We start from the raw sequence: 19118 nt of genomic DNA on the forward strand, positions 1-19118 counted from the left end.
CCTATTAACTCTTGCCGTGCGTTAGTGCGTGATGGATGAACGTGCGTGAGGGGTTCCGACAGCGGGATGTCTCCCCGTAGCATGCAGCCTGTCAGCTTAACACTTTGTCTGAGATTCCAAGGCCGAGCACAAAACGCTGTTGCGTGAAACTCCAACCAGAACCCACCGAAGCGATCACGTTAGTGTGCATTTTCCAGTTGGGAGTTACAAATTGCTTCTTTTAAAGGGGCCATATGATAGAAAATAGACTTTTTACTGGCTTGCATGCAATTAGTTGGGCCTCCGGAATGGCTGCCATCCATCACGTGAGAAAAGTCAATCTTTTGTGTCATTACCAGCATGTCTCAAAGCGAGGCATTCTGCATTTGTAACGGAAGGCTTAATTTACATATTAGCCACGGCCAACACCAACTTCATTCACGTTTTATGATTAGCTAGGTTGGGTGAAGCTCCAGAGCCACTTTTAAGTGCCAGCCATATTTCGTGTCTGAAATGCTATCATGCAGAGGAACTATGATGCGGAAGGCTCATATCCTTCTCTGTGGGTGTTGGCACACTTGCTATTGTGACAAAGCAAAACTGGATGGACAAACCAATGTTAGCTTCTGATAAGCAGCACATAACTTGATTGCTCAGTGAAAATGTCAATGCAGAGTTGGTGAGGTATGTGCTTGAAAGTTTGCACACCCTTGCGGTATGTAAACTTATGAGCACAACTTTAAATGTACAAAAAATAAATGTCACTTAACGACACAAAAATGAGACGAATGTCAACTTCAACCTCTGGAAATAGCAAAAGAATTTCCACAGTATTTCAGGATTTTACTTTTTCTGACCGTACAGTGTGCTCATAAGTTTACATACCCAAGGCTATGTAACTGTATTAGGGTATTAGTTTGAGTGTTTAGTGATGTGTAGTGCATGAGCTTCTGCCTCCATTCTTTATGACACCTGGGAACTGTTTTGCGACAAAACTGCGTACATCTCCTTTTGAAGCACAAATCATTTCCAATCATGCATTCATTCACTCTTGAATGTGTAGTTTGGAATCCGTGGCAAGTTTAAGACCATTCCTCTAATTGTCCTGTTAAGTAGTTTGTGTCTTTCCTAGAGAGGCGTCAACATCGTTGGTGATCAGCGTCTGAGATGCTGCTGAGTTAATACCTCTACTCAAATAAGCTTATATCCAGTGCGGAACTGGAGAGGAAATGACACCAGCTAAGTTCTCAGTGGGAGGTCCGGATAGCAACACACTGGGATTAAAATCATGCCTCCTCTTTGGCAGCACAGAGATGCAAACTTCTGACAATGGCTGCGAGAAAGGATGTGTTAATGCCATACGGGTGACTTGGTGGGTGACCACGGTTGCTTGCTCATTGGCATTGGACAAAAATGAACCCACATGCTAGCATTAGCTTACCTTCTCGTTGTTATACTCTCCACTTTTTGGCAGTGAACATTGGTGTCCACTCAGATTTAAAAAAAAACAACAACAACAAAAAGTCTCCTAACTAAAAGACACTCGGTTCCTTTTCACGCTGCTCTGTGTGCATTTGTTTTGCTTTGACTAAGGAGTGACTTCTATCAGAAGCTGGAATTGTGTCCATAGCACAGGGTATTGTGCATAGGGGGTCAGGAGAAGCAAGCACAAGCAACATTTGTACAGATGTCGTGTTATTTTTATTGCTCTCCTCCATTTGCTGGGTGGCATTTCCTTCAGTGTTAACAACCAGGTTAACTACACACAGACGGGTTCAGGGACTCCAGCCAATTTTTTTTATTGTTACGCTAACTCAAGCAAATTTTTTTTTTTTTACTTCTCAAAAAAGAAAGAAAGAAAAGAAAATCTACCTAAGCCCATTAGTATGGCTTCACCCCCCCCCCCCAGACCTTTCCCTTCCTTCCTAGAAGGAGGAATTTACGGCTGAGTGAAGGGAGAGTGGCAGAGCAATGTATAGTAAAGCTTCTAACTCCCAATGCAAGGTTACAGTCCTTTGCCTCCACATGGGAGGCCAGAAACAAGAGCCTTCACTTTACTGTCAACTAAGTACCAGAATCGTTGAGAAAAACAAAAACAAATCTATAGTATTTTATTGAACTAATAGATTTGGCTTAATTAAAAAATAAAAAACCTCTCTTAAATAAGTGTCTCCTGTTTCCTAGCAGGGAAAAAAAGGTAATAAACTTAATTGCACCAAGTCATCACACACACATGTTAGCTGACGAGCCCATTTCTTAACAAAGCATCAGCATCTACCTTCCTAATCACATACAGTAAATGGTGAGTCAAATGTATTACACTTCCCTGGTCTTCGTTAAGTTGAGATGACGTCTTTAATGGCAATTAGTGTTCCAGTCGGCCAGTGTTTTCCAACCTATTTTACTCTGGAAAATACTGGCATACCATTGAACAAAAATTGTTGTACTCGCAAGTTTACAAGTTAGTGAGAAATCTGAGCCTGTGTAGTTGAACACAAAGCTATTATTCTGTTGTATGAATAGCAACAGGTGGCTACACAGGTTAATTGTATCTTCTGCCATCTAGTGGAAGAACATTTCATTTTTCTGCCTATCACTACATGTCACTAGCATTTATAGACGAACTAAGATACATTTGTTGTACTTAAATTATAATTTTGGTAAGTTTGAGTGTGATTGGATAATAATACCATTGTGCCCAAGCACAGTGAGTAGGAATAATTGTAGTAAACTCTTTAACATGTGGGTGCGCCAGTGTTTTGTGTAGGGAAATCACATTGCGTAAAAATAAAGACCTCACCTCATCTCCAGTGTAGAAAATGAATGTCCCTGACCAATATTGGGGTATTTCCATGTTTTAATGCAGCATGATAATTCTTGGAAGAGGTAAAGACGAGTACGGGAATTTTCAAGTGAAACCAGCTAGCCCCCCCCCCCCCCCCCCCATCCGTCAGTTGGAACGAGAGATGAACTAATATTTGAATCTTATTTTGAAAGCTTCACTCATCCTCTTGCCCTCATACATGTGCTTAAATATGCATTTCTGTGGTCAGATTCGCCCATAGAGTGTTTTCAATTCAGCATGTCTCCTTGCTTCAATATTTTTTCATGTCCGCTAGAATTTCCCATAAAACAACACAGAATTGTAAGTTAGGGTCTGTCAAGAGATAAGAACACAGGACTCAATTGCTTTATCTGTTTTGCCAGCTGACGCGTCACAGGCTTGTGGACGCCGACGGGATCATCAACCCCGGAGCCTTCTACATCTACCTGACGGCCTGGGTCAGCAACGACCCGGTGGCCTATGCCGCGTCGCAGGCCAATATTCGTCCTCATCCTCCCGAGTGGCTCCACGACCGCACCGACTCCATGCCCGAGACACGCCTCAGCAGTAAGTAAATGTGTCTCAAGTGCCACAAAACTCAGCCCTGAGTGAGGTAGTAAACGTTACTCTGTCACTTGTGGAGGGTTTGCTTTTATGTAGCGTGGGCTCAGGTTGCCAAAGACCAAGACGCCCGTTGGCTGCGGTCGTCATAATGATGCCCGCCACCAACGCTGTAATCCATGCTAGCGCTGGGGCTCCCTGTCATTACACATGCATACATAATTAAAACTACTACACTCCATTCCCTGCCCCACACGTCACGTGCACTGTAATCCACTTGAGTTGTTGTTTGATTCCACCCTGTGATTGGAGATCAGGAAGTGCTCCACGTGGGGGAGGACAATGATTGGATAATGAGGTCGGGTAGCACAATTGGATAAGAAGCAGGAAGTTTCTGTGAAGAGAGGATTTTATAGTTGAGATTATAATGGGCTCCGCCTGTCTGACCCCCTCAAGCTAAGCTTAAATTAATATTCTTAAGATAATTAATGACGTATTTTTATTATTTTTTGCAGCACTTCGATTAGGATTTGGTAATGCCGCTGATTGTGACATTGCAATTACAGTGGATCAACGTTAGCTCTGACACTCGGCTGTGTCTGGAACTGATAGGCCCTCATTAGGCCGGCTGGCCCACAGACTAGCTGGCTTGGACTCAATGGAGCTCTGTTTCACACTGCCCCCCCCCCCCCCCCTCCCACACACACACGCAGATGTAGGAGCTCCAAGTTTTGATATTGGTGGTTCGTCCAAGAATAATTCTAAATTAGAGACAAATATTATTGCATGAATGTTGAAAAGCAAAGAACTCTAAAATGTTCAGCTCATTCATGAAATTGGAAATATTTTTAACATTCCTCAAATTCCCATATTTTTTTGCATTTCGCTTGATACGACAACATTTACAAATTAAAATTGATAGTTTGCAAATTTACCTTTGGCTCTAGTCTTTTTTTGACATTTGTAAACCAACTCAAACCATTCCAACTTCAAACTGATCAGGTCATTCTTGACATCAACAGAAGTTTTTTTCACATTCTAAAAATTCCCCAATTCTTCAGTATTCCACATTTTCCATTACAAAATTAACAAATATTGTACATGCAGGTATTTAGGGCTCCTTCAACATTTCTCAACCGTTTTGCCAGGTAGAACTTCAGTTTTGTGATCCATTCTGAAATGTCTGGCTCAAACTGAATCGTACGAAATCCAAAGCAATATTTCTCAAAAACAATCATATAAATTCAATTAATCCTTTCATGTTTTCATACAACCTAGTTATTCATACAAGCTTTCATTGTGAAATACTCCTTGATTGTCTGTTGACCGCTTTTTACAAAACTTCCGAAATGCTTCGAATGGAATGAATATGCAATAACTGTGGAAATGAATGTCAGAGCCACACATTTTTTTAAATACCAAAAGCAGGTGGCTGCACAAAAACTGGGACATTTCATCGGAAAAATTGGTTTAAACTGAATTGTAGGAAAACGAGGGCATTCGAAAACTGAGGTTGGACTGTATGTTACCATGGCTGTTGTTAGCATATTAGCATTTGTGCGTTTTTCATTAAATATAGTACAAAAATACGGGCAAGATGTGAAATTCTTGTCAATGGCGCTGATCTTAACCATTTGTCACTATTTTTACCACTGTAAAATTCATTTTTTTCTCCTTCTAATTTTGTCATTGCCACATTTCATTTCATTCTACGGAATTTCAGTTCACATTCAGCATTAACATACAATTTCTACTGAAATTGCAATTTCTAGTAATAACTCTTATTAATTTTTCTGTTCTCTAGTCCCGGCGGCTGAGCCAATCGAATACGCACAGTTCCCCTTCTACCTCAACGGGCTCCGGGAGACGCCGCAGTTCGTGGAGGCCATCGAAAGCGTGCGGGCCATCTGCGGCAACTACAGTCGCCAAGGTCTGCCCTCCTACCCCAACGGCTACCCTTTCCTCTTCTGGGAGCAGTACGTCAGTCTTCGCCACTGGCTCCTCCTCTCCATCAGTGTGGTGCTCGCTTGCACCTTCCTGGTCTGTGCCCTCTTTCTGCTCAACCCGTGGACTGCTGGTATCATTGTGAGTACTGCACACAAACACACACACTGCATGCTGGATAATAATATGCAATGGTCTATCTTGTTGTAAGTTCATTTTTTCCTCCCCCCCCAAATAGCCATTTTTATTCTTTGTTTTCATGTTTTAAAACACAACATTATCTGTTTACCTGGAACTTTCTTCCGCTTACGCCACTTGAAAAGTTGCTCCAAACATAAATGGGGCACAAAGTGGTGCTGGGTTTAAAATACAACTACTGAAAATCACGAGAAGAAGAAGAAGGTCGCGCCAAAACAATGATGAATTTTTCAAATGTGTAGACAGCAACCTTAAGTTGGCAGATTTCCTTCCCTTCTATATTTTGGGATTTTTTTCGGTGTGGTCCAGAGGGCATCTCCAGGAGGAGAGCGGAAGGGAAGACGCATCTGCTGAATGTTATTGTAGGCCCAGTCGCCAGTGTTTATCTTGTGCTGTTTAGTCTACTCTAACACTCCCAGACACTAAATAGACGGGGAAAGGATGCAAAGTTGCTCCCAACTTTTAAACCTATAAAAGAAAAGTTTGATTTTATTTCCATCCTCCAGACTCCTCCTCTCTTTCCTGTCCGTGGCGGTGTTTCCACGGAGACACGCAAACACACACAAGTGTTTGTATACCTGAACGCATAAACACACCGGGACATAATTCACACACAAACACATACGCACACATTGCTCTGTTTTTTCTCACCGGCGGTGGGCTGTGTTTTATGGCAGGCGGTCGCTCCGCTCACCCGAATCCTTGGACTGGGAAAAGAGGCAGTGTTCATCCGTCCAGTTTTACTAGCGACATCAAAGGACAGGTTATGGAGAGGTGTCAGATTCAACCGTCACCCAATGAAGCTTCCTCCAAGCCTTTTACTTGACTTTGGACTCCTTATGAATGAACCAAACTGACTGACTCTGTAGGTTTTGTTTACTCTGTAAATACAGTATTATAGAAAACACAAAATATATACATAGAGAGACAACACATACAGTAGAAAAATACTTTTCAGAAGGTTGTTTATAACATCTATAATAAAATCCGTTTTGATTGTTTATGTATTAGCTGAGGTAGTGAATCTAAGCTATAATCATCATCATCAATCATAAATTATTATTTATCCCCTCTATCCTAAGGAAAAACAATAACATAAAAGGTATGTGTAAGTGGCACAAAATGTTTAAATTCTATTATATCTGTTTATTACATGAAGACATAAAATAAGGAACATCTATGCAATTTGGTGATGCCAAAATTTGAAATGTTTATTTTGGCTGAAAAAAAGAAGAAAAAACAACCAAAATAATGAGCATTATTTTTTATTTGTCCATACAACTGTTATATTGAATACACTGGGGAACAATTTGAAGAAAAAAAAACTTCTATTGAGTTAGAATTTTTTTATGCTGATCAAAACTAAAATTGACATGCTGATCCCAAAATAGTACTTAAAATAGTAAAGTTTTTTTCTCCACAGCTTACACTCCAGATAAGCTAAATTGAACTGGTTGGCTGTAGTAAGACTGTAGTAAGAAGAGCTGATTATACGATTGGATTCATTTACAACGTAGTTTGCAGTCACAATAGCTCAGTACTGTCACCATCTGTATACAGAAGGCTAGCATAGTTTTTCTTAAAGAAAAAAAAAGAAAAAAGAAAAGAAAAGAAGGCTAGCATAGTAGCAATTAAGAGGATTAGTGCTAGCTTTTCTCTTGACCTTTTAACCATGGCCACGCTGTTTGTTTGTTTTATTCCTCAAAGGTTGTAACACATTTATTTATTCATATTCTTTGAGAAAAAGGGAGTTCCTATTGCTAAAAAAAACTTGATTGTTTGATGATTGAGGAAAAACTGAGAGTCACTCTGCACGTCAACATCACATCTGCCTACAGTGACACGCCCCCCGCTTTGTGATTGGCTGGGGGGGTAAACATTGCTTTTCCGCTCAGAAACGTCCCTCTTATGGCAAAACACAACAAAATGGCAAAATACAGGCTTGGTGGGTAGTGACTGAGGGACACAATCAAAATCAAAATCAAAAACAGAAGCTCAGAGGTGATTATTGAGAAGGATTTATGTGATTTATACATCCAGTGTTTATGAAGTGTTTATTTCTGAATGAAAAACTTTGGACCTTTAATATTTGCTTTTTGCGAAAATAAAAGCAATACATTGTTGACGCCTTCCGTAAAACTGCCAACAATACTTTTAGAAGACATTAAAAAATGTTTTATTGCTTTGCTGAATGACTAACAAATAGGAACATCCTGCTCATGGGCATTTATGTGTGTAATTCTGGCACACTATTTCTATATACGCACACACACACATACAGTTTCCTCCCTTGCACACTTTCTTCAAAGGATTCGGGCCCCACGTAACCTGACACCTGTCAGCTGATAATGGCATTTAGCCCAGGCTTATGTCCCTCTCTTCTCTGTGGCCTCTACACATTTCTCACACATGTGCTGGTACTACGAACTGTCGCACATCTGTAAGAGGATACTGTACACCCATCTGTCTCTGCAGCTCAACCACACAGCAGATCGCTAAAGTCCACATGCATGTACTGAATGTGTACGCAAATCTTTGCAAACCCATATATTAAAGCGCCTTGCTGTGGCTTCTGTGTTTTGCAGGTGTTGGTGCTGTCTCTCATGACAGTGGAGCTGTTTGGCTTCATGGGGCTGATGGGAATCAAGCTGAGCGCCGTCCCAGTGGTCATCCTCATCGCCTCGGTGGGCATCGGGGTGGAGTTCACTGTCCACGTGGCACTGGTACGCGCTTCAATTCCACATTTGTGCATAGCTATGTGCTACGGCCAGCCGGGCGCTCGAGAACGTGTGATAAAATGTGTGTATTTGTGTGTGTTGAAGGCCTTCCTGACAGCCATAGGGGACCGTCACAAGCGGGCAGTGCTGGCTCTGGAGCACATGTTTGCGCCGGTGCTTGACGGTGCCTTCTCAACGTTGTTGGGCGTTCTGATGCTCGCAGGCTCCGAGTTCGACTTCATCGTCAGGTGAGCGCACGTCAACACTTGTGGATACGGAACAGTATAAGCTGACAAGGTTGCCCCGACATGGAACGCTTTATGGGGGTCTGTGTGGCGTCAGCGGACCACTGAGACCATGCCTCAACCTGCATGTCGCCCTGGAATCTACCCAAGATGCCGGTCATGCATGAGGGCTCCCTCCCTTCCACTTTCCCCCCTCTAATCCTCTTTCTTCTCCCAGCTACCTGAAGTTTTTTTTTTTTACCATTTTTCTGGAGACTCTTCAACTGTGCTTTCTTTACCCTTCGTCTTTCAAGACATGTTAAAACAGCCCTCTTCACAACCTTCACCTAACTTGTGTTTGTAGCTATGTAAATAATGTGTGGGATGGAGCCATTCAGTCAATATGGTGTGAAACATATATGTGAAACAGCTGGGTTCGTTGGAGATGGGTGAAGCACTTAGATGATTGGAATCTAACTCAGGTTCAAATCCGGGTTGGAAGGACTTCAATTGTACCTTGACTTCAGTGTGGCCTAACTTCCTAATGTTTTGAGTTGTAAGCGGTAGTTGATTTATTTTACTTTATTTATTTATTTATTGGTGTAGGAATCAAAATTTGACTTTGGATTGACCTTTTTCCCTCCCTGAGTGCGCCATATGCAGCTTGGCAGATGGCAAACATTAAAAAAAAAAAAAAAAGGCCAATTGTGCTTGCTTGGAGATGCTATGCTATGCTAAGCTATATTAAGACACAGATAGTGCAGCACTCATACATGTAAACTTTATGCACTGCAAAAAACTACTACTGTGTTTTACTGCCCCTGGTGGGTAAGGCATGCACACTAGAAGGAGCAACACAATGTCCATTGAAATAAAGCAAAATTGCACACACAAAAAAATATGTTTAAAGTCATAAGTCAAGGTAACCCACCGCACTTCTCAGAGCTCTGTGTCAAATGGTGTCAGAAGTTGGAGGATCAAAGGGGTTTGGCTGGTCAGCCGTATGATTCAGCCAAAAGATGGATGAGACACTCAGATGGTGGGAAGTTGGAACTTGGAACACACCTTATTCCAGTTAGAGCTGTCAAAATTAATCGAATAATTGATTATTAAATTAATCAACAACTATTTTAATAATCATTTGGAGCCATTTTTTTTTATTCAAAATTGTCCAAATCCTCTGCATATCAACAGTAATTGTTCACAGATTTCTGTAGTCATGAAAGAAGACTGATTATCTTCTGTGTTTAATCAAAATAAGACATTTGCAAACATCTGTTTTTACTTTGTAAAACAATGACTGAACTGGTAACATAGTACATCAGTCCCCCCACCCCCCTTTTTTTAATCACTATACAAATACAAAGTATGAAAAAAACATCAATCACTGGTTAATAAACAGTAAGCAGGGGGGAAATGCTTTTGTAATACCCAAATATAAAATTAAAAATAATCTGAATCTAAAAATATTCGATCGTGACAGGCACTATGGTCAATTCATGCACCATAACACTGTGGTCACTCATGTTGATGGTAGAAATGCGTAGCTGTGCGTTTTTGAGGTGATGGGGCTTTTGTGTCTCCCATACCTGCCATGTGCAGGGGGGGGGGGGGAACCTAGGGAACAGATGAAGACTTGAAGGTCATAAGAAGGAAAGATGGAGGGAGTAAAGGGGCCCACACAAAATGAAAGGGTGATGGTGGGGGGGGTTGTTGGAAGAGCAGGAAAGTCCTCTGGCTTTTGAAATCTCTTTCAGCTAGTTTTAACAACCCTCGCTAGACATTTATAAGCTTAGGGTGTGGTGGGGGGCTAAGAGTGCAGCTGTGGAAAGCCCGTAGAAGTGGAAATTAAAGCCGACACACTGCAGGGGCTCTGTGTTGGTGGTTTGTTTTGCGTGCGCGCGCGCTTGTAAGCGGAGAGTCTGCAAAGGACGCTGAAGATGAGGCGGCGTTCTATACGTTCGCACAGCCAGAGAGCATTATGAAAAGTTTCCAATGAGCTCAGAGGGTAATTCACATTGCCGTATGGTTGCGTGAAGCCGCAACACGGGCTGGCCGTGTAATTTGCGCGGCCTGCTCCTTTAAGAAAAGGAAAGCGCTGAGGTCCATGTGACACGCAAACTTCAGTCATGTGCACACACATCAACCCCCAGCCCTCTGCTCTCTGACCTTGTAATCATGAGGGTCAACGATGGCGTGCCTGCCAGCCGGGACGCGCGCACACACACACCCGGGGGAGGCCTCGCGGACACTTCTCTCCTCACCTCCAGCGGCGTGCTCTGCTTTCTGGGCCTCCATTTGGAAGGTTCTGCTGTTGTGTGAGCAAACAAAGCAGCGCCCCGAGACGGCGCAGTAACAACAAGGCCCCACTCGTATTTTCTTGCTGGGAGTGTTTCCCTGACTTTCTTCCGTCAGCTCTGCGAATGTTTTCACTCTAAACAGCTTGTCCGGGGCACGGGGGCCCGCCCGGTATGTGGGCCGCACATGGACGCGAGTGCGTACGCGTGTGCGCGTTCTAAAGGTGATGTAGCCTTTCATGGTATGGGCCACAATCATAATTGCAGTTTGGGTTAAAGTAGTGTCCTGCATTTTTAAGATTCACAAAGCCATCTATTGCAGTATTTTTCTCTCTGGAAAGTCGGTATGTTTTTTTTTAACCAATACCAATTCAAGTACTCAATTCTTGAGTATTCACCAATATCGATACCAAGTACCAGTACCAATAGTGCTTCAGATTTTTTCTTAAAGGGGAAGTCAACCTTAAACATTTCGTGACAATAATATGTTATATGTGACCTCACTAGTCTAAACATGACATTCTGATTAATATTACACTTGTGGAATATGATTTCATCCAGCCGTTTTATCCATCTCAGAGGGCGGCCATTTTGCCACTTGCTGTCCACTGATGATGACATCACAGTTGCTCAGGGCTCAGCCAACAGCCAATCACAGCTCACCTGTTTTCTGAAGCTGAGCTGTGACTGGTTGTTACTTGAGACATGAGCAACTGTGATGTCATCTTCAGTCAACAGCAATCATAATGGCCACCTCCTGATATTGATAAAAACTGCTGGATTTTATTGCTTATTCCACTAACGCAATATTAACCAAAATACCGTATTTAGACTTGTGGGGCTGCATAGAACATATTATTGTCAAGAATGTTTGGGGGGGTAGACCTCCCTTTAAAATTCCACAAAATTATTTGCAATTTTATATTCTTCTAATTCCTAGTTCCTGATCGTAAAACGGCCAGAAGAGGGCGGCCAATTCCCTAAATCGGCCATGCAAATTCTTCTTTGTCTTGCATTATTGCATTTTTTTTTAAAGAGGAGGGGGCAAGGGGTCACAAATATTAAGCGAGAGAAGGTGAGAGAGGGGGGTTCCTTACCTGATACGTTGGAGATTTAATTAGATGAAGTGGAGTGTGGAGTGGCCCGGGAATTTCACAGGGGCTTAGCTTGGAAAAAAGGGAGTGAAAAGCGAGGAAACGAAATAAAAGACAGGGGGGCCATCGGAGGTGGAGGAGATTGGGGGCGGGAGGGGTGAGGCGGGGATGGTTCTCCTTCCTCCTCTCCTAAATTGTTCTAGCTTTTAAATTCTATACCCCTCACTCCATTCACGTTCTTAAGAGAGGGAGGCCCCCTCATCACCCCTCTTTTTCCCCACGCCTCCTCCCTTCACATTCCTCCTCGCTTTGTTTTCTCCATGTTTTGCTTACACACCACACACACGCACCCAAGAGAGAGTGCCCTTATACCCAGTCAACCCCCCCCCCCCCCCCGCACCCCACACCCTTGCAGCCCATCACTTTTTGAATTAACTTGCGCTGGCTAATTATGCTTCCTCTTTCTTTTCTCTCCGTGGCGTCTTTAAGACTAACCCTCTTTTAGGCGGACTTAAAAACACATCAGGTACATTTCTGTTTTGCTTCAAATACACAAAAGTGCATGCCATTGTGTACGTGGGATTAAGTGTACCTGGGTTTGCTTCTATGTGGTGAGCGGTTGGGCTTGTCTAAATAGTCTGGTTTCCATCCAATTGTTTTGAATTTTTTAAGCGAATTTACTGAAAATGCGCAAAACGGACGTACGCCTATTCCCATCTGTTCTTCTATTGCGAATATTGAGAGGGGACAGCGGCGGTATACAACATAGAGATTTGATCAACCAGTAATTTAAAAGAAGAAGAAGACCAGGAAGCGACTGCGCCGTGCGATGACGTTGTATGAGTTTTCCTTTGTAATGCTTGAAAAACCGTAGCGTTTCTTTGCTGTTTTCCATTAAAAAAAAAAAAGCTTCTGTAATTAATTCCAAAAAGATTTCTGTTTTGTCGTCGTCCTCCCCCCCAAACATACCTTACTTTAATCGTCTGACATTGCTTTGGGACTACAAACGTATGTGTGACGTAATATCCGGTCAAAACGTGCAACGTGTATCCGGTTATTCGCAAAACCTGTCTTGGAAATGTTTCAATAGCCAAAATTAGCATTTTCCTTTTTTCGACATGCTTCAAATTCACGCCCTTTAAACGTACAAACTTTTTTTGCGAATTTTGGGCCCTTTTCGAATTTCTAGCATTTCCATTCAGTTTTATTTTCGCATTTCTTGAAAATGGGTGGATGGAAACCCAACTAATGTCTGTGGTTTGCACAGGTTTTTTTCGTGTCTGCTTTGTTACTATTCATATTTTTTACAATTGGCATGTTTCAGATGAGCTCAAACATGTTTGCATGTTGTATGATGGTCAACAATTTCATTCATTAAAGTCGTTTCTTGAGAATGTTTTTCTTATGATAAAATATGTCTACTCTCTGAAATGCACTGTACATGTAAAGAGAATTAATTTGTCACATTATTATCATAAAACCTTTATTAGCTTTAAAGCTCTGTTCTAAGTAAGCTTTTAACATTCCTATCTGTCATATAAGTACAAAGATAAGGTATTCGCATGTTTTAAAATATAAGACTACGTAGCATTCACAGCAACTACATGGCGCTTTCAGCTACATGCTATTTACATTAGCATCTGCTTGGTCAAACTAAGACAGTACTTTATTCTATTTTTGGAGGTTGACAAATGTGTGGATTGCGCTTGCAGGTATTTCTTTGCAGTATTGGCCATCCTAACAGTTCTGGGAGTTCTGAACGGACTGGTCCTTCTTCCCGTCTTACTGTCTTGCTTTGGGCCCTATCCTGAGGTAAGCATTTAACTCATTTGCTCCCCAAAACGTATAAAAACATTCTATTTTAAATATTACCATGGTCCCAAAAACGTATGTATACGGGTTTCTTTTGGGGGGGTTTATGCTAAAGCATACAGAAGGCTTTGATGCAGCCTCTGACATGAAGAGGTTCCTTAAAGCAATGGTAGTTATTACCAAAAAAAACGGCCAGCAGGTGGCAGCTGAGTATAAGAGATCAACCAGGGCCATGTTGCAAAAAAAGCTATTTTCCAGACTGTTTTAAACAGATTTGTTACATTTTAATGCTAATTGCAGCACGAAACAGATAGAAATATACTTTATCTGATGAAAAAAAGAGACTCTAATCTTTCTTTTGATAGGGTCCATGTTTTTATAGCAATCAAACACAATATTCTGTGGGCCTTGCAATCAAAATCCAGTAAAACAGCCGGGAGCGAAGGGAGTTGCTTCGGTGAAAATGGCTGGGAGTGAATAAGTTAAACAAACGAGGGAAAACTACAGGCCCGGAGTATATCTGCCCAACCCATAATAATACATTTGACCATTTATTTAAGGTGACTCCAGTGGATGGTCGCAGCAGGTTGCCCACCCCAGAGTCGCCGTCCCACGTGGTCCGCTTCTCTGTCCGTCCGCAACCTGCCGCCTCGGCCTCCGCCACCTCGGGCGCAGCCTCGGACTCATCGGACTCGGAGTACAGCTCCAACAGCAGCGCGTCGGCCGTCAATCAGGAAGTGCCGGGCGACAACCTGCCTCCGCACAGGGGACAGGCTGGAGCCCAGGAACAGCAGCAGCAGTGTCACCTCCCCACCAGCAGGGGCAGAATAGCCAGGACAGAAGAGGAAAGGAGGGCAGGATCAGGGCACAGGCGCTCGACCAGGCAGCCCGATCCCTCAGCCTTTCACGTTTCCTCGGTAAGACCACATTGTCTCTTGTGATCATTAAGAATTTCATTGATTGCATGCAATGGATTGTCCATCGTCATTAAAAACAAATAAATATGGTTGAAGTATTAGTATTGCATAACAGGGGAAATTAATAGAAAATAGAAATTATATTTTTTTTTTAAACATTGAACTTTTAAAAAAATATTTATTCCTATATGAATATGAAATAGCAACGGGCAAGTACGGGGCCGATACCTGGCCTTATTTCAAGGCAACTAGAAATTAGAAATAAGAAGAATAGGAAATTGCCATTAATTTCATGCAATTAAAAAAATGCTATACTGGGATATATAGGTTTTGCTTAAAAATTATTTGTCATTGTTGTTTTGGGGAAAATTTTATGTATCAAAAGTACTTGTAGTATTAGTACTATTCAAGTGTCTGGAAAAAATGGTATCAAACCTCCCTAATATAAAATTTGTAAGTATTTTATTAAATTGAATCACACTGAACTAAATAAATAATTTAAAAATAATGTTAAGATGTCTTAGTATTTAGTACTTTCTAAAATAATTAAAATAATTAATAGTAATCTTCGTCTTCATCGGAAATACATTTTTTTAAATGCAAAAAAAACTATTAAAAATGTTGTCCAAAAAATTAATAAAGAATATTTATTTGGCATCAAATGGTATTTTTTAAATCATTAATTAAAAATTTAAATTGAGAGAAGTAAGTATACTTCTACTATTTTTATATTTTCTGCTGTCTAAAAAGAGAAAAAAAGATGCTATAAACATCTTGGCATTTTCTAAAATTACTTTTTTTTTCACAAAACTATGCAAGTTGACGTGAATGGAAAAAAAATCTGACAGATAGTTTTTATTATCTTCCTTTGGCAATTTTTTAAAGTAAAAATCAGCATAAATTTTGTTAACATTTTGAATATTTTTTTAATTAAAAAGTCATGTAATTATTTATAAATTAGTGTTAATTTCCCTAATATTCATTGAATCCTCCTACATAACTACATGTATTATATGGTTAATTTGTTGAGTGAAAGACATTTGACTTAGTTTTGTTGGCCAGTCTCAGGGTTGTAATGCTGGACCCGGGCCCAGCGCTCCTCAGCATGCCAGGGACCCCAAGGGCCAGCAGCACCGGCAGGCCCCGCCCCCAGGCCGCCCTCGCACGGACGCTTTCGAAACCTCCACCGAGGCCGGCGCCCACGGCCACAGGGAACAATTTGCCGGCCGCCGGGGACACGCCCCCCCGCGCCACCCTAACCCTTACGGCCAGCCCATCACCACGGTGACGGCGTCGGCCTCCGTCACTGTCGCCGTCCACCCACCCGGCTCCTCTTACCCGGGATATGCTGCGACGGACGCTTACCGCCAGGAGGAGCCCCAATCCTCCTTCCAGGACCCCCATGTGCCCGCGGACCCCCACTCGGGCGCCAGAGGGAGCACGGTGGAGGCAATGGAACTCCAGGATCTGGAGTTTGAGGCAGCTGACAGCAACAGTGGCAGGCGGGCCAGCTGAGGTACGTCACCATGTACGTTATGATCAGATAAGACCTAGCTCAAATAATATGTAATAATATTTCCTGTCTTGCAGTGTGTTTGTGCGTGTCATGGCCAAAGATGGACTATAAGCCGATGACCTGGTCTGGCGTGGCTCGCCCATGGTCCTAATGCCTTCTCCTCATGGTGCTCATTCTTACTGTAACCCCGTGGTCTCTTGTCTTAAAATATTTCTATCTATATTTAAAAAGATGTATACATATGTAAATAGGAACAAATCAATTAGCTATCATTGTTTTTGTTGTTGTTATTTTTAGGAAGGGAGAAAGTTGTCCTCATGTTAACAGACTGGGGCTGCCCTTGTGTATCGTGTGCGTGTGTGGGTGCGTGTGTGTGATTACATCACAATATGTTGACCCATTTTGAGCTATGCAAATGTAAGAAGGTGTACAAAAGACATGATCTATTAATGGTGGGCATCACAGAGTAAGCAATAAGATATTCCAATGCATTCTGATATAATTGATATATTGGAAGATAATCAACTACATTATAAATATCAAAGAAATTATTTATTTTAATAGCAAATACCATCTCCATATTAGTCTAAATGGTAATACTGAGATTTTCATATTTAGTTTTCAATGTTTTGTCCCTATTTTAGTTACATGTGATATATAGTCCCTAAGTTTCCTCCAATATATCAATTTTTGCGGAATAAAATACCATTTTATGATCCTGTTGGCATCGTTGGCAAAATACATTATTGTTACTAAGGGTTTCTTTGGCTAAATATTGTGATACTATTCATGTCATTGTCAAAATATATTATCGAACTATTGGTATCCATGCCAAAATATCGCACAATACTTGTATCTTTTGACAAAATATCGTATTGTCATAGTCTTTGTGATAGCAATTCATATTGTATTATAGTTGTTTCATTGTTAAAATACTGTATTTTCTTGGCAAAATATATCAAGATACGATTAATATCGTCAAAATATCAATTTTGTATATTTTTGATACCGTTTACAAAATACTTTAGTGATACAATTGATATTGTAATAATCCCTAATGGTATCGTGTTACTATTGCTATTGTTGGCAAAATATATTGTGATACATTTAGTATCATTGCCAATACAATTACTGTTTCATGATTGGTATCGTGATACTATTTGTATCATGATATATTTGGTATTGTGGGAAAAATCCATCCATCCATCCATTTTCCGAATTATTAATTTCGTATTGTCATGCTGTTGTGATACAACTAACATTTAATTGGCAAAATGTCATATTGATATTATTAGTATTTGGGCAAAATATGATAGTAATGGTTAAATACTTTATGATTCTATCGGTATCGTGGAAAAAAAGACATTGTGATATTATCACTAACAAAATATCATATTGTGGTACAATTCCTATTGTTGACAGAATACCATATTGTGATTCTGCGATCCCCACCCCTCTTCGGTGTTAAAGTGTGTTAGCAAGCCAGCTATCTTATTTTACACTCATTTCAAATATGAGGGAAACGTGGTTAGCATTATTTGCTAGTACAAACGTGTGCGTGTGTGTTTGTGTAAAAAGTGTAAGTGAATGATGATTGTTGTGCAAAGGTACGCGTGTTAAACTATGACTTCTTATCACAAACCTGTGGTAGTTTTTTGTAACAATGACTGTTATAACTCCACACGCTATGCGTGCTATTTAAGACGAGCAGATATGAAGACTTTTTTTTTTTATGAAGCTGTTTTTTATTTGTTTGTTTTCAAGTCACTGCCTCTTCATTGGAACCTGTTTGTGCACTCAGCTTCTCTTACCAGTGTGTTTGTTTTTTTTCTTGTAGAAAAGGGTGGGGAACCATGTTAGTTTTTATAAAGTCCTCCAAAGGCCAGAAGTGGCTAAAGTAGTCGCACTGCGGACAGCGGAGTGTACTTAAGTAGAAGTACAGGCACTTGTGTTAAAAGGAAAAAAAGGCTCTGGTAAAAATAGAAGTACTGCTTCAATTCTTGTGCTTAAAAGTACAGACCCCGAAACTTAAAAAAATTAAATTGTCAATACAATATCTGTTTTGATGACACACACAAAATAGTTTACCTCTTTTATTAACTTACATTGTTAAGTGACTAACAAAAAATGCTAAATTAGCTAACGATAACAACTACAAAAGGGTCGCGTCAAATGTTCTTATATGGCCTATAAGCCATATGTTCCCCACCCGTACTGTAGAAGCTTCTGTCTTGTTGAACCTTAGCAGGCTACAAACAGGTTTTTTCCTTTATCCTTAAACCTCAGAAAGTTCTGGAACAGGGTCCAAACAAACTGGGGGGCACTAACTAACCCCCCTTTGGTTCTAACCTAGCGAATAAGCTAAATATTCGCACCTCAAACTGTACAAGGCCAGGCCATCAGCTATATTTCAACTCGTAGCAACAACTATCCTCATATAAGGCTTTGTTTTCCTTTTTGGGCCAACCAATAAGCTAGTTAGCACTCTAGCCTGCTAACGGCTAAATGCTACGTGAAGTTAGCATTATGTGTATGTATCTTTACTCTTTGTTCTCACTTAACTGGAGTTAGCATGATCATAATGCTAATTGGACCACCCGACCCCTCCCACATCCCAAGCAGCTCCCTCTGTGTGTGTGTATGTATATGTCTCCTGTTACTTCCTGTCCTTTGTCCAATCAGCTGCTTGCATGAACAAGGTCGTTCTATCATTATTATTATTATTATTATTATTATCATTATTTGTGTTTGTTTTCTCTCCGTGTCATATTGGCAGTAGTGGAGAAAATCATAGCTGGCAACTATTTTATTCAATTTGAAATATGTTTTGTTTGTTCTCGACAGTCAACTGCGATATTTATATTTTTGTAATATAAAATGTTTTTTGTCATTGTTGTTGTGATGCCAGTGGATAACAAATGCAGGGATTTTTATGAGATAAAAAAAACACTATTACATTTTATTGTTTTGATCTGTATAAAGTGCTTACTAATGTTAAATAGGAGGCTAAGAAAAAGATGATATAACAATTTTAC

At 40.9% G+C, this 19118-nt stretch overlaps 1 protein-coding gene across 4 annotated transcripts in view; it reads left to right on the forward strand.

The window, feature by feature from the left end:
* Positions 1–19043, forward strand: part of ptch1 (patched 1) — a 59145-nt gene extending 40102 nt beyond the window's left edge. For 3 of the 4 annotated variants that reach the window (XM_086076245.1, XM_086076246.1, XM_086076244.1), the window contains 8 exons: positions 3187–3370; positions 5169–5449; positions 8092–8229; positions 8329–8471; positions 13551–13650; positions 14211–14567; positions 15630–16083; positions 16158–19043. In XM_086076245.1, the coding sequence (XP_085932371.1) occupies positions 3187–3370; positions 5169–5449; positions 8092–8229; positions 8329–8471; positions 13551–13650; positions 14211–14567; positions 15630–16082 (1656 nt within the window). In that variant the 3' untranslated portion in view covers position 16083; positions 16158–19043. Of the gene's footprint in view, positions 1–3186; positions 3371–5168; positions 5450–8091; positions 8230–8328; positions 8472–12327; positions 12365–13550; positions 13651–14210; positions 14568–15629; positions 16084–16157 lie in introns of those variants that run through there. The other variant, XR_015094850.1, reaches the window with a different exon arrangement.
* The last annotated feature ends 75 nt before the right edge of the window (positions 19044–19118 follow it).

Source organism: Leptonotus elevatus, chromosome 5 (assembly GCF_054856555.1).
Source record: "Leptonotus elevatus isolate MCC_2025b chromosome 5, RoL_Lele_1.0, whole genome shotgun sequence".
NCBI lineage: Eukaryota > Metazoa > Chordata > Actinopteri > Syngnathiformes > Syngnathidae > Leptonotus > Leptonotus elevatus.